General features: G+C 40.3%; 1 protein-coding gene across 7 annotated transcripts in view; it reads left to right on the forward strand.

Moving 5' to 3' along the window:
* LOC145478251 (fibroblast growth factor receptor 1-A-like) overlaps positions 1 to 23,832 on the forward strand; it is a 36,482-nt gene that overhangs the window by 10,527 nt on the left and 2,123 nt on the right. For 2 of the 7 annotated variants that reach the window (XM_081456200.1, XM_081456199.1), the window contains exons 6-9: positions 8,056 to 8,352; positions 8,805 to 9,182; positions 9,564 to 9,611; positions 10,593 to 11,345. In XM_081456200.1, the coding sequence (XP_081312326.1) occupies positions 8,056 to 8,352; positions 8,805 to 9,182; positions 9,564 to 9,611; positions 10,593 to 10,867 (998 nt within the window). In that variant the 3' untranslated portion in view covers positions 10,868 to 11,345. The other 5 variants (XM_081456203.1, XM_081456204.1, XM_081456206.1 and 2 more) reach the window with 5 other exon arrangements.

Below are 23,832 nucleotides of genomic sequence, written 5' to 3' on the forward strand. Positions count from 1 at the left end.
AATCCTCTTTTCCCTTTATGGTTATTATTGCAATCAGGTGCTCCGCGTTTAGGCTAAGCTGATTATATATATTAAACATACTAATAACGCGTTTTTGACGATTTTCCGAAGATTTCCGACCACTTTCCGAAGATATCAATGTCCGGAAAACAACGAAGATAACCGAACATTTTACTATTTTGAACAGTTATGCCGAGTGTCAATGCTCAGAAAGAAGAGAAGCCTGGGAAGAAGTCAGCTAGGGCCAGTAAAATCCAGCACCCTGATATCTTGATCGGAATGTTGGCTGGCGTGATTGTTCTGGCGTTAATTGTGGCCGGTGTATGTTACTGGCAGGCCAAGAAGGCTCGTGCGTCTTTGTTGACCGCGAATAGTCGCCGACCTGAGATCGACTCTCTCCGAGCGAAGTACGAAGTGCAAAATGAGTACGTTGTGGTGCCAGACTATAACAGAAGCGTATAAAGAGGTCAAGACATAAATTTTCTTCAAAGTTTTTTTCACATTTCTTGTATAACTAGCCCTATAGGAGTTGTTTGGTCTGTTCTAATATGGCTTGGGTTTTGTTTCTCGTTTTCTCTCAGGTGTATATTTATTTCTCTCAATGTATTTGTGTAACCTTATAGTGCAGTAGACCAGATACCAGATTTTAACAGAAAGGTATAAATAGGTCAACATTCGGCAAAGAGACTTGATGACGTGGATTGAAGATGCTGGGTGCAAGAATTGTTACTTGTGCGCAAGCTAACAGGAAATCGAGTGTGTTTTAGGTATTGAAGCGGGCTTTTATCTACTAGAAACCCTGTGTAATTTTTCTCTAATTTTGAGTTTGTAATTTGTATACATAACATTTTTAAATCAACAAGAATTGTAGTTCAAAATTTTATAGTTGTAAAAGTAGTTAGTGCCACCAATTGATGTGAGAAACACTATAACGATTAACACTCAAATAAAGTTTACTACTATTATTACATTCAAATTCTCTTCAGAGATTTTCACACTTCTTGTATAACTCGCCTTGAAAGAAGTTAGTTTGTCGATCGGTCCTAATCTGTTCTGTTATTTTTTTTATCTTGGTCTTTTTCTTGTCAACAGGTGTTCAGTTATTTTTGCACGATACACTTGGCGTGGGTTACTTACAATGCGGATCAATTATCTTTTTAGACCAGTTAGATTTACGGTCGAGCCTCTATTAATTGACCACCCCTCAAAGTCCCGAAATTGTTGTCAGTAAAATACTGTAAATAGAAACCCTATTAACCGGCGACCTCTCTTGTATGGGCTCGGCCATTTTTTGGTCGTTCCGGGTTTTCTATTGTAATTACTCCTATTTATTAAGCGATCCCAAAAATTTTGTACGCGTAGTTTGATGCCCGGAGGGTACTCCCTCGTAAGGGGTATGTGCGGCCCCAAAGGGTATGGTGTTTTAGCCGTTTTGGTCATAAATAGGGCATCAGTCAATTTTGGGAAGCGGGCCGCACACCCACCAACATGGAAATACATGCTAAATATTGTAATCTTTTGGAGACAATTTTCTTCTAAACGTTGTGATGAAGAAGGAACTGAAATTTGGGCAAATATTTTCTTTTGAATCTTTGGATATTAGTTATGCAAACAAATCGACTTTTTTCCGTTGATTTTGGATCCTTGCTTTGTCTGATGTCGCCCATTTCCATCTTGCTATGCAGGCTAACGGCTTGCCTAACTGGCTTAGATGCTGGGCTCTCTCGCAGTACGCGCTCAATCTATTCATAGCGTCCGAACACGAACCATTTGTATATCAATACAGTCAACTCTCTCTAAGACGGACACCATCGGAACCGGCCTTAGCTATCCGTCTCAGAGAGGTGTCCGACTTGTCGAGAGCCGACTTAACATGATCCCAGGAATTTTAAGATAACCTGTGCACAGTGAATACGCGTCTGTTTAAAGTTTGTTTTAAGTTATTTACTTGAACGAAACCTGCAAACTGGAACTAAAACATATTTATAAAATTGAATCTCTTGTCGTATTACAATCAATAGTTAAAGGTTTAACTAGAATCCAAACTGTGAACAGTACATTCTGCAAACGGTAACATAATCATGTTATGACTCAGGACTGTCTTTCGTGGCACCAAGTCTAAAAAGATGTCACATTCAGCACTTCACAAGTGTCCGTTGACGATTTCAAATAGTCCGTTGTCCGTCTTATGGAGGTGTCCGTCTTATAGAGAGTTTAGTAAAATGACTGAGAAACGGCCGGGACCAGCATTAGGTGTCCGTCTTATAGAGATGTCCGTTAAGAAAGAGTCGACTGTAGTATGCTTGGACAGCCTCTCGCGCAGACGTTCTTAGGCTTGTCACGCGTTCCTCCCCACGAACGTTCGTTCGGAGGAACACGTGACAAGCCTAAGAACGTCTGCGTGGGAGGTTACTGCTTGGGGTGCTTTATCTAGAACGCCAGTACAAGTTCCGTCCTCCAGAGAATGGAACGGAAGCCAGTTTTAGTTCTATACGTCTCCAACAACTTCCGGCATTCGAAAACCGAAAAGATACCCCCATCAGCTTTTGGCCTCCCTTCCAGTGTCAAGACAGAGGTTTATCACCCGAGGCCGCCGAGAAGCTTTTCATCTGTACACTTAATGACCTTAATAAATCTATCTTTGGACAGTGCCCTGTCTGGACTTCCGGCTTGTTTCTTATCGATTCACGTATGAATGTTCAGTGTTCGTGATTTAGAGGGGGCTTTCTATTTCAATACGTTGATGTACTCTCACAGTGAAGCTTATGAAGAAAGCGAACGTAATTTTTTTGCTGTAATACAACTTGGCGAAAAATTGTTTACAAGGTCATGAACACCACGAAGGGTTAGAGATATGCCGGAAGTGTCAGTCATACGTCAGCCGCCAGCTTCCCTCACTCAGTCCAGTTACTTCGAAGTACCTGTACAAGGCGCTGATGTTCTGTGTTGACACTAAATTACAGACTTAACAGGTAGGCTAGAAGACTTTGTAATAAGAGCACACTGTGAACTACAGTGCTTATCTGGATTTCTAGCTTCAATTCTTTCTAATTGATTCACGTATAGCCCGAGAACATAGCAGTGACATAGTGGCGTTCTCGTTTTGTTTTGTGAACTCTGATTGAAATCAGAAAGAGATGTGGCAGATGCAGTCAGTAATCGTTACGTAGAACTCAAATTTGACCGCCCGACTCTCGATGTTCGCTTTCTTCACTCCAAGCAGGAAGAAGTTGAGCTGCTCATGCAAGGTCCAATTCTGGTGCGATGATTCTTCGTTTCTTGTCAATGGCGTCGTCGGTGGTCGTTCTGGTTCTTGTACTAATAAACGAAGCACAGCCATGCTCAGGTTTGTAAACTATGATATTCAGTTGAACCTTAAAGCCCGGCAGTCCGAAATTTTAACAGATTTTCAGCAAAAAGTCCAATTCAACCCTTTTAGAGAAATCTATGTTGGTTTGGAAATGCTAAGCGATTCCGAAACTCCCTTTGATTTTCTTGTTGACAAATTTTCCGAGCTGATGAGCATGCTAGAACTCGATACGAAAACCGGTTGGGCCTGGGGAGCCGCTGATTGTGTGCGGCTAAAGCTCGGAAAATACTAAAATAATTTTTGGAGTCGCTTGGCATTTCCAAACAATCATAGACTATACTCTCAGGGGGTTTTAAAAGACTTTCCGTAGAAAATCTTTTGAAAATCTCAGATTGCTGGACATTTACTCAATTTCCCAAGCATATACCGTAAAATTCCGGTGTTACAAGCCTCCCCAGGAGCCTATTAAATGTAAGCCGCTACTTATAGCCCCTTCTGGAATCCAGATTTCTCGACTCCTCGAGACTTTGAACTTCCTCAGTGATGACTAGAACGAAAAGTCGTTTTCCTCCCGTCAGTCGAGCAATGTAATTTTGTCTCTGATTTCTCGAACTACCAAATTTTTCAAACCAATTCCCGTTTCCCTTGGAAGTTCAAAAAAGCCCCTCGCCCTTCCCGGATATAACTTGCCCGTTTATAAGCCCAGTCAAAACCCCTTGTGAAGTTGTACGAGCCCCGGTCCAGGGTGATAACCGGCATTTTTGGTAACCTCTAATCGATAAAAGCGCAATTAGGAGACCATGCAACTCATTCGCTTGTTGTCTTTGTTCGCTTGAAACGCGATCGCTGTCAAATTTCAAACCAATTTTTTTTAATTGCTTGGTGTCAATTTTGCCTAACTAAGCGTTTGCGCCTTTCTACTCCTTAAAAAATGAAAATGTTATCATGTTTGAAGTACCATGGGTAACCCCAAAAAATAGGCAGTTACGGTTGAGAACCGCATGTGGCTTCCATGGCGATAACGTTTGGTCTCAATTGCTTTTATGAAAGCGAGTTGTTTAGACACTTTAGAAAAGCCGTTTATTTCGTAATATATTCCAACATCTAACCTATGTGAAAACCAAATATCTTCAATAATTTTTTATCAGTCCTTGGGAGAAGTCAACAAGGTTTGTCAAAATTGCTACTTTGATTTAAATGTATCGTGCGTGGACACAATAGCGAATGGAGTAGTATATTTACTGTTTATAGAGAAATTATGTCAGGCAAGGTAGAGTAAGCTAGATTAACCGATGAATGTTGTGCTGTTCTTCCCTCCAAACGGTGGTAGATACGGGAAGCGACGACCCGAAGATTCTCAGTGATATTTAAATTTCCTTGTCCACTCTCTCTTCAGCGGAAATGCCATAGCGATACTTTATCGTCTGAGCTCAGCATCACGCATTTCCGTTTCCGTTTGCGTTTGTAACAGTTGCTTTGAATATATTCTTTGTCTGAAACATCGAAAGTTTAAGTAAACAATATGATCCTTAAACTACAGGTTTTTGGCTCTCGCTATTTTTATTTTTCCAGAGGAAAGAACTGCTTGACGTCTCTCATTGACCTTTCTCGATTACTTCGCGCGAGTGGAAATCTAATAGATGACTGAGAAAACCAGGGAGGAAATAGAAGGGGAAAGAGAGATGGGAAGACACGCCACTTCACCGCTTGTTGCTTAATTTTTCCGACGCTTTGCTTTTTTTTTTTTTGGAAAACTAAGGAAAAGAAATAAACTACTGTCAGTCTAGAAATGATTCAGTGACTTCCGATCTTACATTGTTCTTCTATTTCACTGTCAGTTTCCTGACTGAAATCAGACTCATACCCAGTCGGTGTTTGCGTGTAAGTGGTGTTTTTTTTTTCACGATAGGTGGTGAAATTGGGGGGTTGGGGCGAGCTTAAGACCCAAAGATTGGACCCAAGGGAGAGTTGTGGTACAAGAGAAGTTACAGGAATGGTCGACTGAAGAATTATCCCCTTTCCAGATTCAATAACATTTGTCTTGTGCCTTGTTTCACTCACTCGCATTCAACCCTCCCTCACGCTAACATCAAATATATGACATCCGGGTACTAGTCTGTGTCCAACTCGAGTACAGTTGGACTCCTGCTGACGAAACTGTCCCGGGCGGACATTTCCTCAATGTTTAAGGTAGCCACAAAAAGAAAAACACTGCCCTACAAAGGCATGTTTTCTGGGCCGACCGTTTTACGGGTGGCTGCTGCATCGATGCGTGTAAGGCTCTTCAGATAAGTGTCGTTTTAGAGCTCAAGTGGCTCAAATAAGCGCCGGGTGACATGTCCCCAAGATAAGAAGGTAAGCAAGAAAGCAAGTACCGGTACCGGTAGGAAGGAAGGAATGAAGGAACGAAGGAAAGAACAGGAGCTCAAGAGCTCAGTCAAGTTTCTGTATTCCAGTTTTTGATTCGGCAAGCATTTTGCGGGATCCTGGTTGACTCAATTTTCTAAACCAGACTGTTTTGTGGGATTTTATGTCTGGAATTAAATGCGTTTAGAAGTAAAATTGTCAACTCCCAAGACAAACCTGCTCAACATAAAGAAGCATAGGAGTGAAAATGAAAGGCGGTTTGCCTATTCCACAGACGAGATTTAAAGAACCCTCAACCTGTGACTTCTAAAACAATAGTTACTATGTATATATGTCTTATCAGTGTTCTTTTCTTTCAGTTCCTGACATCCGTAATAAGAGAAGAAACGTGCCTAAGACTGTTGACGTCATCGAGGGAAAGGATGTTCGACTTACTTGCCAGGTTAAAGAAAATGGTGTAATCACGTCTTGGCTAAAGAATAACAAGACAATTAGTCCATCGGATCATCCGAGGATGAGACTCAAGTCGAACCAATATTTAAAGACAAAGAGGGTTCAAAAAGACGATGTTGGATTTTACACGTGTGTAGCTGAGAATGACTGCGGAAGAAACTTCTACAGTATGCAGCTTTTAGTTGGAAGTGAGTTAACAGTATAATATTAAAGTAGGCCTGGACCTTACTAGCAGCTCGTTCAAACGATCACCTCGTTATCAAGGCCACTTTCTCAGTTTTGGTCTGAGATACACATTCAGTCGGTTATTTTCTTAAGCACGATTGTATGCGCAAGAGGTCACTAACCATTTCGAAACATTCAAACAGAGTGATCTAAACATTTTGTTTTTTCACTTGGGCATAACTGGGTGGGTGAACGCCACACTAGAGTTGTTGAATTCATAAACGAATCCCGCGGTTGAGTTTCAATAATTTACATTTACATTTCATTTTTACATTTAATCTTTAAACACGGTTTAAAAATTCGTCAGCTTAAAAACCTAATATAAGCTGTAGAACGCGCTTTCAGCTGACAAAGTTCGGTGATGACAAGTTTTGACTTTACCAGTATTGGGGACCAACGCCTGCTCTACCGTCGCTACATTGTATTAATTGCTTCCTTGCAAGGGATTTTTTTCCGGAGGGGGACTCCCATATAAAAAGGACGGGGGGTCCTCGTCGGAAATTTTTGAAAAGAACCCTAAGAAGTACCAAGATTCTGTTTTGTGGGCCTGGCTTGAAATAATTTTTCAACCTTAAGAGGTACCAATGCAATACTAAAACAGTACATTCTCTATTTTCCAACTTCCTATAACTCACTCCGTTTGCCCCCACATTTTGCATAAACTATTGTTGTGAAATACACTTGGGCAGTCTGCATATTCCCAAGAACATTTCATGACAATAGCTTATGCAAAATTTGGGGGGCAAACAGAGTGAATTATGGGCAATTGGAAAATAGGGAATTAGCTCCCCCCATATTTTTTTCTGTTCAATACCCTTGAAGATACCTCGAAAGCTCCTGCGGTGAACGTTTTTGAGGCTGAACACCCTAAGGGATACCAAGACCGCCTTTTTAACCCCTGAAAGGTAGGACGAGCACCCCCCGGTCCTTTTTACGTGGGAGTCTTTTCCTAAGGATTTCTTTCCCGGAGGGTGCCGTGTTTCCCGCAGCCAACAGTTGTTAATTGGAGAACTAGAAAAATACCCTACGTAACTGGCTCTAGAATCAGATGAAATTGTTGTGATCTCTTTTAAGCTTGATTTTGCGGCAGGCAAAAGTATTTTTGTTCCAAACGCAACCGTTATGTCGCCATTCACTTTTCAATTAATTTTATTCGGGTTTTCTTAAGGTTCAACGCGGAAAACACATCGAAATTCAACGTCAGGTAAGATTAATGTTCTCTCTCAGTTCTGAGTGAATTATTTTATTATAGCAATTTTTTCAGATAATTGTCATTGTGGCCCATTCAACTCGACGGCTGGTATCCATAGTGGCCCTGTAAATATAAAATTAATTAAATATATACTAAAAATCTATCTATAGCATTGATTAAATTATACATTAGAAATATAAGAATCTAAGAATACATTTATAAAACTAATATTACAATTTAAAATTACAATTTAAATCTTCTAAAAAATTGTGATGTGAATAAAAAGGTTCTTGGTCGGCGGCAGAAGGTCTGTATGTTTGCAGCGTTAACCATATTTTCAGGAAGTTCATTTTAAATAGGCATACAACGCACCAGTCATGCACGAATTCGAAATAGACCGCTCACACTAATGCCTGGTAGTGTACGCTAACTCGGCCAATCAGATGTCTGCATTTGCATAAGTGTACTAGTAGGATTCTACAAATCGAGGTTATTCACTACTCGTCAGCTGCTCCGAAATTCACAGTACCACCGGATAAGCTATCGCGCAGCCTACTCGCATTACCAATCGGCAACTCAGTGCAGCTGGACTGTTCTGCCGAAGGGCATCCCCGTCCTACCGTGGCATGGTATAAAGACGGGACGCGGTTTCTGGAGAGAAAAGGTGGAAGCAGAATCTACTTGGGTCGGTGGGCATTCTTGCTAAATATGAAGGACTTAGTACCGACTGACACCGGGAAGTATACCTGTAATGTGAGCAACGCGTATGGATGGATCAACCATACTTATTTTGTGGATGTTCATGGTAAGATTTACGTTCTGGATAGACTATAAGTGGTCTGTCATTTCCCTTAGCTCTCTTTCCCGTGTGTCTTTGAGCTACTATTTCTTACCAAATTTCGTGGAGGTTGAAAAAATGAAAAAACAAGTCCAGTGTATAACATTACCCCGGGAAAACTGGGTATCATGGCTAAAAATTACTCGAAAGGGGTTATCTTGGGAATGAGGCTAACTGGCTGTCTTAGCTTTCATCCTCTCCTGTTATGAGTCCTTTGCTAGTCAGTTTATTACATTACTCATGGCCACTTTTTTGTTTCTAGTTTTACAAGCTTTATAGTTATTGCTTTTGCCGCTTTTAAGGGTGATGCCCGCTATATTACTGATAGTGACCACCAAGAGTGTAGTAATTCATTTTCGCTTTTAAGTTGAGAGTTCAAAGGTATGTGATATTAAAGGTAGCCTCTTTAACTCTCTTAGAACGAGCTAAAGCTGAGCCAGTAGTTCTGCCGATGGATAACGTGACGGTTTATGAGGGCGAAAACGCCACTTTATTGTGTAAAGCGTTAAGTGATTCGATGCCTCATTTCCAGTGGCTGCGATGGTATTCATCTCCTTCAAACGGTACGACCAACAGTACAATCGAACATCCACACTACGAAGTAATTAAACAGAACGCACAAGATTCAAACCAACATTTAGTTTTGCCACAAACCAACAACAAGTTTGATTTCCATGGAATGAAGCTGACTTTGGTTAATGTAACAAAGAAGGACGAAGGAAAATACACTTGCATTGTGGGAAATGCGATGGGTTACGCCGTGGAGCTGGCCTACATCATTGTTTACCGACAAAACGGTAAGTAATCATTGCTAATTCTAAATGAGTAGCACAGTTTTCTCACTTTCGGAATTCTTTTGGCTTTTTTCTGCCTTCTGAGAAGATCCTAGGCATGGGTCAAAGAGTAAAGCAATATTAATAGAAAAACGAAACAGTGAAGAAGTCGCAAGCGCATTACCCGGACCAAAATTGGGCAAGATTAAAGAGGATTACGGAAAACATGTGGAAAGAACCAGTTTGGGTGTTCATTACGTAGCTGAAATGATTATTCCATTTTAATGTAATTTCCTGAGTCAAAGAGTGAATATGAGAATTTGATGCAGGTTTTTCTTGGCTAAATATTTTACCCACGATAATACAATCCATATAGTTTGATTTACTTTTTATCATGTTAAACAGACGAACAAGAACAAAATGTCCCGCAGAAGAACGAAAATGCCACGAATGGTACGTACAAAATTAAACATCAATTAGTCAAGTTGAACTTTTACTGCTGAAAACTCATTACCCGCGGCTGGATACTCTTAGTGAGAGCAGAAGTGTAGATAGAGAATAATAATACATGGACGCGCGTAGATCTGGGATTTCTCTTCGAGTGTTCAACTCGATATCACAAGAAGAGAATTCCATATCTGCAAGCAAGCACGTGTTATTTTGTATATTTTATAGCGGAGCCCCATACCTTAGAAAATTTGGTAACCCATCGATCTAAAAAATTCTGGTTGTCACGTGACTGTCCGCACCTACGTACATACGCCAAGCCCAATACCTTGAAAAATAAGAGAGTAGTACCATTACCATAGGTACATCTTTGATACTAGGCATCCATCGTTAACTGACAGCTGTCAAAACAAGGTATCCGCTGACAAGTATCACGTGACCATATAGCGGGCTCAGGCTCAGAGCTCATGAAGGTCGCGTGTTTTAAGTACTGGTTTTCGATTGAATCGCAGGCTCTAGTTATGTTATTACTCTGGGGGAGAACGAGGGAGTACGTGCAAAGGCAAAATTTCAGCGCAAATTAACGCCTAGCGCGTTGTTTACTTTTCTTCCCACATGTTTCTCGCACAATCATCGCTTGGAAAGTCCCTGATATATTACGTACGTAATATATCAATCTTAGTTACGTTTATTGGGTACTGGTTGTGCAGTTTTAACTGGAAAAAAATAGCTAAACCACACGCTGAACAATTACATGCTCTCAGTTGATAATTTTTGAGTTTCTGATCCAAGAAAAACAAATCTTCTTTTTCCTTTATGGTTATTATTGCAATCAGGAGCTCCGCGTTTAGGCTAAGCTGATTCTATATATTAAACATACTAATAACGCCGTTTTCGAAGATTTTCCGAAGATTTCCGACCACTTTCCGAAGATATCAATGTCCAGAAAACAACAAAGATAACCGAACATTTTACTATTTTGAACAGTTATGCCGACCGTCAGTGCTCAGAAAGAAGAGAAGCCTGGGAAGAAGTCAGCTAGGGCCAGTAAAATCCAGCACCCTGATATCTTGATCGGAATGTTGGCTGGCGTGATTGTTCTGGCGTTAATTGCAGCAGGTGTTTGTTACTGGCAGGTCAAGAAGGCTCGTGCGTCTTTGTTGACTGCGAATAGTCGCCGACCTGAGATCGACTCTCTCCGAGCGAAGTACGAAGTGCAAAATGAGTACGTTGTGGTGCCAGACTATAACAGAAGCGTATAAAGAGGTCAAGACATAAATTTTCTTCAAAGTTTTTCTGACATTTCTTGTATAACTAGCCCTATAGAAGTTGTTTGGTCTGTTCTAATATGGCTTAGGTTTTGTTTCTCGTTTTCTCTCAGGTGTATATTTATTTCTCTCAATGTATTTGTGTAACCTTATAGTGCAGTAGACCAGATACCAGATTTTAACAGAAAGGTATAAATAGGTCAACATTCGGCAAAGAGACTTGATGACGTGGATTGAAGATGCTGGGTGCAAGAATTGTTACTTGTGCGCAAGCTAACAGGAAATCGAGTGTGTTTTAGGTATTGAGGACGTGCTGTTATCTACTAGAAACCCTGTGTAATTTTTCTCTAATTTTGAGTTTGTAATTTGTATACATAACATTTTTAAATCAACAAGAATTGTAGTTCAGATTTTATAGTTGTAAAAGTAATTAGTGCCACCAATTAATGTGAGAAACACGATAACGATTGACACTCAAGTGAAGTTTACTACTATTATCACATTTAAATTCTCTTGAGAGATTTCACACTTCTTGTATAACTCGCCTTGAAAGAAGTTGGTTTGTCGGTCGGTCCTACTCTGTTCTGTTATTTTTTTTTTTTTCTTGGTCTTTTTCTTGTCAACAGGTGTTCAGTTATTTTTGTACGATACACTTGGCGTGGATTACTTTACAGTGCGGGTCAATTGTATTGTTATCTTTTTAGACCAGTTAGATTTACGGTCGAGCCTCTATTAATTGACCACCCCTCAAAGTCCCGAAATTGTTGTCAGTAAAATACTGTAAATAGAAACCCTATTAACCGGCGACCTCTCTTCTACGGGCTTGGCCTTTTTTTGATCGTCCCGGGTTTTCTATTGTAATTACTCCTATTTATTAAGCGATCCCAAAAATTTTGTACGCGTAGTTTGATGCCCGGAGGTACTCCCTTATAAGGGGTATGTGCGGCCCCAAAGGTATGGTTTTTCAGCCGTTTTGGTCATAAATAGGGCATCAGTTGATTTTGGGAAGCAGGCCGCACACCTCTACCAACATGGAAATGCATGCTAAATATTGTAATCTCTTGGACACAATTTTCTTCTAAACGTTGTGATGAAGGAACTGAAATTTGGGCAAATATTTTCTTTTGAATCTTTGGGTATTAGTTACGCAAACAAATCGACTTTTTTCCGTTGATTTTGGATCCTCGCTTTCCGTGATGTCGCCCATTTCCATCTTGCTATGCAGGCTAACGGCTTGGCCAACTGGCTTAGACGCTGGGCTTTCTCGCTGTACGCGCTCAATCTATTCAGAGCGTCTGAACACGAACCATTTGTATATCAATACAGTCAACTCTCTCTAAGACGGACACCATCGGGACCGGCCTCAGCTGTCCGTCTCAGAGAGGTGTCCGGCTTGTAGAGAGTCGACGTAACATGATCCCAGGAATTTTAAGATAATGCTGAACCTGTGCACAGTGAATACGCGTCTGTTTAAAGTTTGTTTTAAGTTATTTACTTGAACGAAACCTTCAAACTGGAACTAAAACATATTTATAAAATTGAATCTCTTGTCGTATTACAATCAATAGTTAACAAGAAGATCTGTTAGATCTTATAACCGCGCTTTTAAAATTTAACTGTTTTCTTAGTACTACAGTCGCAACGCAGTGCATATTCCAAAGCAATCTTTGATGATTCATTGATTACTGTAGACATCACAGCACTTGATCAACACAAACTCTATTATCGCACCATCAGTCGTAGCCGTTGTGACATCTCCGATGACGTAATAGTCTTAATCTGGAACTTTCTTCGGGATATGTATGGGCATGAAGATACGAACACTATTACAAACCGCTTTCTTTCTTTAAAGTCACGATTAAATTTAATTGTTTTTTTCCCTTGAGTTAAGGGTTAGCAAAGAAGTCACACGAGTCACATAATTCAAGAATTGTGTTATCTACGGCTATTTTTAGTACGGTGGTTATTTCCCTATCAATGACGTAATCTTTGCACGTTCTGACACGTTCTTTGCTTGGCTTGCAAATATTCAATTTTCCTTCCGATCTATGAACTCGCGGCGATGTAACAGTCAAAGGATTTACTTCATTTGCCTAAAACCGCAAGAAATACTCGCAAAATTACAAATAAATTAATGACCGTCGCTTCTGCCGAAATAAACTTGTAAAGTAAACACGATCTTATTTGTCACGTAGCAAAAGTGAAAGCTGCAACGTTAGCGCATTCCATGGCTGACGTAATACCTTTTTTCAGCGTATTTATTATTCCCTTTGAATCCAACGCCTTGATAAAACGAAAAGAAAATGTATTTCACCCACAAAAAAGAAAACAATATCCGTAAAATTGTCCGTGTATTTATGTTTTAACAGCTTCTGGCGGAAAAACATCACACGTTGCGTGACTCAAAGTTTGGCCGAGCGGGGGTCTGCGTCTGGTCACCGACAAAAAAACAAGAAGATCTGTTAGATCTTATAGCCGCGCTTTTAAAATTTAACTGTTTTCTTAGTACTACAGTCGCAACGCAGTGCATATTTCAAAGAAATCTTTGATGATTCATTGATTACTGTAGACATCACAGCACTTAATCAACACAAACTCTATTATCGCACCATCAGTCGTAGCCGTTGTGACATCTCCGATGACGTAATAGTCTTAATCTGGAACTTTCTTCGGGATATGTATGGGCATGAAGATACGAACATTATTACAAACCGCTTTCTTTCTTTAAAGTCACGATTAAATTTAATTGTTTTTTTCCCTTGAGTTAAGGGTTAGCAAAGAAGTCACACGAGTCACATAATTCAAGAATTGCGTTATCTACGGCTATCTTTACTACGGTGGTTATTTCCCTATCAATGACGTAGTCTTTGCACGTTCTGACACGTTCTTTGCTTGGCTTGCAAATATTCAATTTTCCTTCCGATCTATGAACTCGCGGCGATGTAACAGTCAAAGGATTTACTTCATTTGCCTAAAACCGCAAGAAATACTCGCAAAATTACAAATAAATTAATGACCGTCGCTTCTGCCGAAATAAACTTGTAAAGTAAACACGATCTTATTTGTCACGTAGCAAAAGTGAAAGCTGCAACGTTAGCGCATTCCATGGCTGACGTAATACCTTTTTTCAGCGTATTTATTATTCCCTTTGAATCCAACGCCTTGATAAAACGAAAAGAAAATGTATTTCACCCACAAAAAAGAAAACAATATCCGTAAAATTGTCCGTGTATTTATGTTTTAACAGCTTCTGGCGGAAAAACATCACACGTTGCGTGACTCAAAGTTTGGCCGAGCGGGGGTCTGCGTCTGGTCACCGACAAAAAAACAAGAAGATCTGTTAGATCTTATAACCGCGCTTTTAAAATTTAACTGTTTTCTTAGTACTACAGTCGCAACGCAGTGCATATTTCAAAGAAATCTTTGATGATTCATTGATTACTGTAGACATCACAGCACTTAATCAACACAAACTCTATTATCGCACCATCAGTCGTAGCCGTTGTGACATCTCCGATGACGTAATAGTCTTAATCTGGAACTTTCTTCGGGATATGTATGGGCATGAAGATACGAACATTATTACAAACCGCTTTCTTTCTTTAAAGTCAGGATTAAATTTAATTGTTTTTTTCCCTTGAGTTAAGGGTTAGCAAAGAAGTCACACGAGTCACATAATTCAAGAATTGCGTTATCTACGGCTATCTTTACTACGGTGGTTATTTCCCTATCAATGACGTAGTCTTTGCACGTTCTGACACGTTCTTTGCTTGGCTTGCAAATATTCAATTTTCCTTCCGATCTATGAACTCGCGGCGATGTAACAGTCAAAGGATTTACTTCATTTGCCTAAAACCACAAGAAATACTCGCAAAATTACAAATAAATTAATGACCGTCGCTTCTGCCGAAATAAACTTGTAAAGTAAACACGATCTTATTTGTCACGTAGCAAAAGTGAAAGCTGCAACGTCAGCGCATTCCATGGCTGACGTAATACCTTTTTTCAGCGTATTTATTATTCCCTTTAAATCCAACGCTTTGATAAAACGAAAAGAAAATATATTTTACCCACAAAAAGAAAACAATATCCGTAAAATTGTCCGTGTATTTATGTTTTAACAGCTTCTGGCGGAAAAGGCCCTGAATTTGTTGTTGAGTGGTTTTCGTTTGTTTATGTTTTACTGGACTCGGTATCATACGGATTTTGAGCAGATGTTGAAGAAAAATCGCCAAAATATTCGTCAAAATGGACACTGAAAGTTGGAAACTTCCATTAAAGTTGGTGTTCAGCCTGAAGGAGCTGATAATCGTCATTTAGAAACTGTAATTAATTACATTCGTCCAGTTTTTTGGAAAAAAACACGCAATAACAACAGAGTTTTGGGAATACTAGTTGCTAAATTATCCACACAATGGCTTTTTGCCTTTCATTTTCCTGAAATTTTATTGTTTACTTTAAACTAATATTGAAATCTGATTTGTTGTTTTGTTTTACTGTCCCATTCTCAATGGCTGAGAAAAAGATGCGATTTAGAGCAAAAAATAGTGCGATTCGTGAATAAATCGCACCATTGAGAGCCAATCAGATTGCAAGGATAGCCAGTGATTTCAAAATGGATTTAATAAAAGGGTTAACTAGAATCCAAACTTTGAACAGTACATTCTGCGAACGGGAACATAATCATGTTATGACTCAGGACTGTCTTTCGTGGCACCAAGTCAGTCTAAAAAGATGTCACATTCAGCACTTCACAAGTGTCCGTTGACGATTTCAAATTGTCCGTTGTCCGTCTTATGGAGGTGTCCGTCTTATAGAGGTTTGGTCATGAGAAACGGCCGGGACCAGCATTAGGTGTCCGTCTTATAGAGGTGTCCGTTAAGAAAGAGTTGACTGTAGTATGCTTGGATAGCCTCCCGCGCAGACGTTGTTAGGCTTGTCACGCGTTCCTCCCCACGAACGTTCGTTCGGAGGAACGCGTGACAAGCCTAAGAACGTTTGCGTGGGAGGTTACTGCTTGGGGTGCTTTATCTAGAACGCCAGTACAAGTTCCGTCCTCCAGAGAATGGAACGGAAGCCAGTTTTAGTTCTATACGTCGCCAACAACTTCTGGCATTCGAAAACCGAAAAGATACCCCCATCAGCTTTTGGCCTCCCTACCAGTGTCAACACAGAGGTTTATCACCCGAGGCCGCCGAGAAGCTTTTCATCTGTACACTTAATGACCTTAATAAATCTATCTTTGGACAGTGCCCTGTCTGGACTTCCGGCTTGTTTCTTATCGATTCACGTATGAATGTTCAGTGTTCGTGATTTGAAGGAGGCTTTCTATTTCAATACGTTGATGTACTCTCACAGTGAAGCTTATGAAGAAAGCGAACGTAAATTCAGGTCATTCAAATTCATGTCGTGAGTTTGCGTTTGGTATTTTTTTGCTGTAATACAACTTGGCGAAATATTGTTTACAAGGTCATGAACACCACGAAGGGTTAGAGATATGCCGGAAGTGTCAGTCATACGTCAGCCGCCAGCTTCCCTCACTCAGTCCAGTTACTTCCAACTACCTGTACAAGGCGCTGATGTTCTGTGTTGACACTAAATTACAGACTTAACAGGTAGGCTAGAAGACTTTGTAATAAGAGTACACTGTGAACTACAGTGCTTATCTGGATTTCTAGCTTCAATTCTTTCTAATTGATTCACGTATAGCCGGAGAACATAGCAGTGACATAGTGGCGTTCTTGTTTCGTTTTGTGAACTTGATTGAAATCAGAAAGAGATGTAGCAGATGTGGTCTGTAATCGTTACGTAGAACTCAAATTTGACCGCCCGACTCTCGATGTTCGCTTTCTTCATTCCAAGCAGGAAGAAGTTGAGCTGCTCATGCAAGGTCCAATTCTGGTGCGATGATTCTTCGTTTCTTGTCAATGGCGTCGTCGGTGGCCGTTCTGGTTCTTGTACTAATAAACGAAGCACAGCCATGCTCAGGTTTGTAAACTATGAAACTCAGTTGAACCTTAAAGCCCGGCAGTCCGAAATTTTAACAGATTTTCAGCAAAAAGTCCAATTCAACCCTTTTAGAGAAATCTATGTTGGTTTGGAAATGCTAAGCGATTCCGAAACTCCCTTTGATTTTCTTGTTGACAAATTTTCCGAGCTGATGAGCATGCTAGAACTCGATACGAAAACCGGTTGGGCCTGGGGAGCCGCTGATTGTGTGCGGCTAAAGCTCGGAAAATACTAAAATAATTTTTGGAGTCGCTTGGCATTTCCAAACAATCATAGACTATACTCTCAGGGGGGTTTTAAAAGCCTTTCCGTAGAAAATCTTTTGAAAATCTCAGATTGCTGGACATTTACTCAATTTCCCAAGCATATACCGTAAAATTCCGGTGTTATAAGCCTCCCCAGGAGCCTATTAAATGTAAGCCGCCACTTATAGCCCCTTCTCGAATCCAGATTTCTCCACTCCTCGAGACTTTGAACTTCCTCAGTGATGACTAGAACGAAAAGTCGTTTTCCTCCCGTCAGTCGAGCAATGTAATTTTGTCTTTGATTTCTCGAACTACCAAATTTTTCAAACCAATTCCCGTTTCCCTTGGAAGTTCAAAAAAGCCCCTCGCCCTTCTCGGATATAACTTGCCCGTTTATAAGCCCAGTCAAAACCCCTTGTGAAGTTGTACGAGCCCCGGCCCAGGGTGATAACCGGCATTTTTGGTAACCTCTAATCGATAAAAGCGCAATTAGGAGACCATGCAACTCATTCGCTTGTTGTCTTTGTTCGCTTGAAACGCGATCGCTGTCAAATTTCAAACCAATTTCTTTTAATTGCTTGGTGTCAATTTTGCCTAACTAAGCGTTTGCGCCTTTCTACTCCTTAAAAAATGAAAATGTTATCATGTTTGAAGTACCATGGGTAACCCCAAAAAATAGGCAGTTACGGTTGAGAACCGCATGTGGCTTCCATGGCGATAACGTTTGGTCTCAATTGCTTTTATGAAAGCGAGTTGTTTAGACACTTTAGAAAAGCCGTTTATTTCGTAATATATTCCAACATCTAACCTATGTGAAAACCAAATATCTTCAATAATTTTTTATCAGTCCTTGGGAGAAGTCAACAAGGTTTGTCAAAATTGCTACTTTGATTTAAATGTATCGTGCGTGGACACAATAGCGAATGGAGTAGTATATTTACTGTTTATAGAGAAATTATGTCAGGCAAGGTAGAGTAAGCTAGATTAACCGATGAATGTTGTGCTGTTCTTCCCTCCAAACGGTGGTAGATACGGGAAGCGACGACCCGAAGATTCTCAGTGATATTTAAATTTCCTTGTCCACTCTCTCTTCAGCGGAAATGCCATAGCGATACTTTATCGTCTGAGCTCAGCATCACGCATTTCCGTTTGCGTTTCCGTTTGTAACAGTTGCTTTGATATATTCTTTGTCTAAAACATCGAAAGTTTAAGTAAACAATATGATCCTTAAACTACAGGTTTTTGGCTCTCGCTATTTTTATTTTTCCAGAGGAAAGAACTGCTTGACGTCTCTCATTGACCTTTCTCGATTACTTCGCGCGAGTGGAAATCTAATAGATGACTGAGAAAACCAGGGAGGAAATAGAAGGGGAAAGAGAGATGGGAAGACACGCCACTTCACCGCTTGTAGCTTAATTTTTCCGACGCTTTGCTTTTTTTTCCCGGAAAACTAAGGAAAAGAAATAAACTACTGTCAGTCTAGAAATGATTCAGTGACTTCCGATCTTACATTGTTCTTCTATTTCACTGTCAGTTTCCTGACTGAAATCAGACTCGTACCCAGTCGGTGTTTGCGTGTAAGTGGTGTTTTTTTTTTTCACGATAGGTGGTGAGATTAGGGGGTTGGGGCGAGCTTAAGACCCAAAGATTGGACCCAAGGGAGAGTTGTGGTACAAGAGAAGCTACAGGAATGGTCGACTGAAGAATTATCCCCTTTCCAGATTCAATAACATTTGTCTTGTGCCTTGTTTCACTCACTCGCATTCAACCCTCCCTCACGCTAACATCAAATATATGACATCCGGGTACTAGTCTGTGTCCAACTCGAGTACAGTTGGACTCCCGCTGACGAAACTGTCCCGGGCGGACATTTCCTCAATGTTTAAGGTAGCCACAAAAAGAAAAACACTGCCGTAGTCTTCTACAAAGGCATGTTTTCTGGGCCGACCGTTTTACGGGTGGTTGCTGCATCGATGCGTGTAAGGCTCTTCAAATAAGTGTCGTTTTAGAGCTCAAGTGGCTCAAATAAGCGCCGGGTGACATGGCCCCAAGATAAGAAGGTAAGCAAGAAAGCAAGTACCGGTAGGCAGACATCTGTGGTAGGAAGGAAGGAATGAAGGAACGAAGGAAAGAACAGGAGCTCAAGAACTCAGTCAAGTTTCTGTATTCCAGTTTTTGATTCGGCAAGCATTTTGCGGGATCCTGGTTGACTCAATTTTCTAAACCAGACTGTTTTGTGGGATTTTATGTCTGGAATTAAATGCGTTTACAAGTAAAATTGTCAACTCCCAAGACAAACCTACTCAACATAAAGAAGCATAGGAGTGAAAATGAAAGGCGGTTTGCCTATTCCACAGACGAGATTTAAAGAACCCTCAACCTGTGACTTCTAAAACAATAGTTACTATGTATATATGTCTTATCAGTGTTCTTTTCTTTCAGTTCCTGACATCCGTGATAAGACGGGAAACGTGCCTAAGACTGTTGACGTCATCGAGGGAAAGGATGTTCGACTTACTTGCCGGGTTAAAGAAAATGGTGTAATCACGTCTTGGCTAAAGAATAACAAGACAATTAGTCCATCGGACCATCCGAGGATGAGACTCAAGTCGAACCAATATTTAAAGATAAAGAGGGTTCAAAAAGACGATGTTGGATTTTACACGTGTGTAGCTGAGAATGACTGCGGAAGAAACTTCTACAGTATGCAGCTTTTAGTTGGAAGTGAGTTAACAGTATAATATTAAAGTAGGCCTGGACCTTACTAGCAGCTCGTTCAAACGATCACCTCGTTATCAAGGCCACTTTCTCAGTTTTGGTCTGAGATACACATTCAGTCGGTTATTTTCTTAAGCATGATTGTATGCGCAAGAGGTCACTAACCATTTCGAAACATTCAAACAGAATGATCTAAACATTTTGTTTTTTCACTTGGGCATAACTGGGTGGGTGAACGCCACACTAGAGTTGTTGAATTCATAAACGAATCCCGCGGTTGAGTTTCAATAATTTACATTTACATTTCATTTTTACATTTAATCTTTAAACACGGTTTAAAAATTCGTCAGCTTAAAAACCTAATATAAGCTGTAGAACGCGCTTTCAGCTGACAAAGTTCGATGATGACAAGTTTTGACTTTACCAGTATTGGGGACCAACGCCTGCTCTACCGTCGCTACATTGTATTAATTGCTTCCTTGCAAGGGATTTTTTTCCGGAGGGGGACTCCCATATAAAAAGGACGGGGGGTCCTCGTCGGAAATTTTTAAAAGAACCCCTAAGAGGTACCAAGATTCTGTTTTGTGGGCGTGGCTTGAAATAATTTTTCATCCCTTAGTAAGAGGTACCAATTCTAAAACAGTACATTCTCTATTTTTCAATTCCCTATAACTCACTCTGTTTGCCCCCTCATTTTGCATAAACTATTGTTGTGAAATACACTTGGGAGGTCTGCATATTCCCAAGAGCATTTCATAACAATAGTTTATGCAAAATTTGGGGGGCAAACAGAGTGAATTATGGGTAATTGGAAAATAGGGAATTAGCTCCCCTCATATCTTTTTCTGTTCAATACCCTTTAAGATACCTCGAAAGCTCCTGCGGTGAACGTTTTTGAGGCTGAACACCCTAAGGGATACCAAAACCGCCTTTTTAACCCCTGAAAGGTAGGACGAGCACCCCCCCTCGGTCCTTTTTACATGGGAGTCTTTTCCTAAGGATTTCTTTCCCGGAGGGTGCAGTGTTTTCCGGCAGCCAACAGTTGTTAATTGGAGAACTAGAAAAATACCCTACGTAACTGGTAATAGAATCAGATGAAATTGTTGTGATCTCTTTTAAGCTTGATTTGGCGGCAGGCAAAGGTATTTTTGTTCCAAACGCAACCGTTATGTCGCCATTCACTTTTCAATTAATTTTATTCGGGTTTTCTTAAGGTTCAACGCGGAAAACACATCGAAATTCAACGTCAGGTAAGATTAATGTTCTCTCTCAGTTCTGAGTGAATTATTTTATTATAGCAATTTTTTCAGATAATTGTCATTGTGGCCCATTCAACTCGACGGCTGGTATCCATAGGGGCCCTGTAAATATAAAATTAATTAAATATATACTAAAAATCTATCTATAGCATTGATTAAATTATACATTAGAAATCTAAGAATCTAAGAATACATTTATAAAACTAATATTACAATTTAAAATTACAATTTAAATCTTCTAAAAAATTGTGATGTGAATAAAAAGGTTCTTGGTCGGCGACAGAAGGTCTGTATGTTTGCAGCGTTAACCATATTTTCAGGAAGTTCATTTTAAATAGGCATACAACGCACCAGTCATGCGCGAATTCGAAATAGACCGCTCACACTAATGCCTGGTAGTGTACGCTAACTCGGCCAATCAGATGTCTGCATTTGCATAAGTGTACTAGTAGGATTCTACTAATTGAGGTTATTCACTACTCGTCAGCTGCTCCGAAATTCACAGTACCACCGGATAAGCTATCGCGTAGCCTATTCGCATTACCAATCGGCAACTCAGTGCAGCTGGACTGTTCTGCCGAAGGACATCCCCGTCCTACCGTGAAATGGTATAAAGACGGGGCGCGGTTTCTGCAGAGAAAAGGTGGAAGCAGAATCTACGTGGGTCGGTTTACACTCTTGCTAAACATGAAGGACTTAGTACCGACCGACACTGGGAAGTACACCTGTAATGTGAGCAACGCGTATGGATGGATCAACCATACTTATTTTGTGGATGTTCATGGTAAGATTTACGTTCTGGATAGACTATAAGTGGTCTGTCATTTCCCCTAGCTCTCTTTCCCGTGTGTCTTTGAGCTACTATTTCTTACCAAATTTCGTAGAAGTTGAAAAAAATGAACAAACAACGTCCAGTGTATAACATTAGCCCGGGAAAACTGGGTATCATGGCTAAAAATTACTCGAAAGGGATTATCTTGGGAATGACTCGAGCTTAACTGGCTCTCTCAGCCTTCATCCTCTCCTGTTATGATTACTTTACTAGTCAGGTTATTACATTACCCATGGCCACTTTTTTGTTTCTAGTTTGACAAGTGTTATAATTATTGCTTTTGCCGCTTTTAAGGGTGGTGCCCGCTATATTACTGATAGTGATCACCAAGAGTGTAGTAATTCATTTTCGCTTTTAAGTTACAAGTTCAAAGGTATGTGATATTAAAGTTAGCCTCTTTAACTCTCTTAGAACGAGCTAGAGCTGAGCCAGTGGTTCTGCCGATGGATAACGTGACGGTTTATGAGGGCGAAAACGCCACTTTATTGTGTAAAGCGTTAAGTGATTCGATGCCTCATTTCCAGTGGTTACGATGGTATTCATCTCCTTCAAACGGTACGACCAACAGTACAATCGAACATCCACACTACGAAGTTATCAAACAGAACGCACAAGATTCAAACCAACATTTAGTTTTGCCACAAACCAACGACAAGTTTGATTTCCATGGAATGAAGCTGACTTTGGTTAATGTAACAAAGAAGGACGAAGGAAAATACACTTGCATTGTGGGAAATGCGATGGGTTACGTCGTGGAGCTGGCCTACATCATTGTTTACGGACAAAACGGTAAGTAATCATTGCTAATTCTAAATGAGTAGCACAGTTTTCTCACTTTCGGAATTCTTTTGGCTTTTTTCTGCCTTCTGAGAAGATCCCAGGCATGGGTCAAAGAGTAAAGCAATATTAATAGAAAAACGAAACAGTGAAGAAGTCGCAAGCGCATTACCCGGACCAAAATTGGGCAAGATTAAAGAGGATTACGGAAAGCATGTGCAAAGAACCAAGTTTGGGTGTTCATTACGTAGCTGAAATGATTATTCCATTTTAATGTAATTTCCTGAGTCAAAGAGCGAATATGAGAATCTGATGCAGGTTTTTCTTGGCTAAATATTTTACCCGCGATAATACAATCCATATAGTTTGATTTACTTTTTATCATGTTAAACAGGCAAACAAGAACAAAATGTCCCGCAGAAGAACGAAAATGCCACAAATGGTAAGTACAAAATCAAACATCAATTAGTCAAGTTGAACTTTTGCTGCTGAAAACTCATTACCCGCGGCTGGATACTCCTACTGACAGCAGAAGTGTTGATAGAAAATAATAATACATGGACGCGCGTAGATCTGGGATTTCTCTTCGAGTGTTCAGCTCGATATCACAAGAAGAGAATTCCATATCTGCAAGCTACCACGTGTTATTTTGTATATTTTATAGCGGAGCCCCATACCTTAGAAAATTTGGTAACCCATCGATCTAAAAAATTCTGGTTGTCACGTGACTGTCCGCACCTACGTCCATACGCCAAGCCCAATACCTTGAAAAATAAGAGAGTAGTACCATTACCATAGGTACATCTTTGATACTAGGCATCCATCGTTAACTGACAGCTGTCAAAACAAGGTATCCGCTGACAAGTATCACGTGACCATATAGCGGGCTCAGGCTCAGAGCTCATGAAGGTCGCGTGTTTGAAGTACTGGTTTTCGATTGAATCACAGGCTCAAGTCATGCTATTACTCTGGGGGAGAACGAGGGAGTACGTGCAAAGGCAAAATTTCAGCGCAAATTAACCCCTGGCGCGTTGTTTACTTTTCTTCTCACATGTTTCTCGCACAATCATCGCTTGGAAAGTCCCTGATATATTGCGTACGTAATATATCAATCTCGGC

This window comes from Orbicella franksi, chromosome 2 (assembly GCF_964199315.1).
Source record: "Orbicella franksi chromosome 2, jaOrbFran1.1, whole genome shotgun sequence".
Lineage (NCBI taxonomy): Eukaryota > Metazoa > Cnidaria > Anthozoa > Scleractinia > Merulinidae > Orbicella > Orbicella franksi.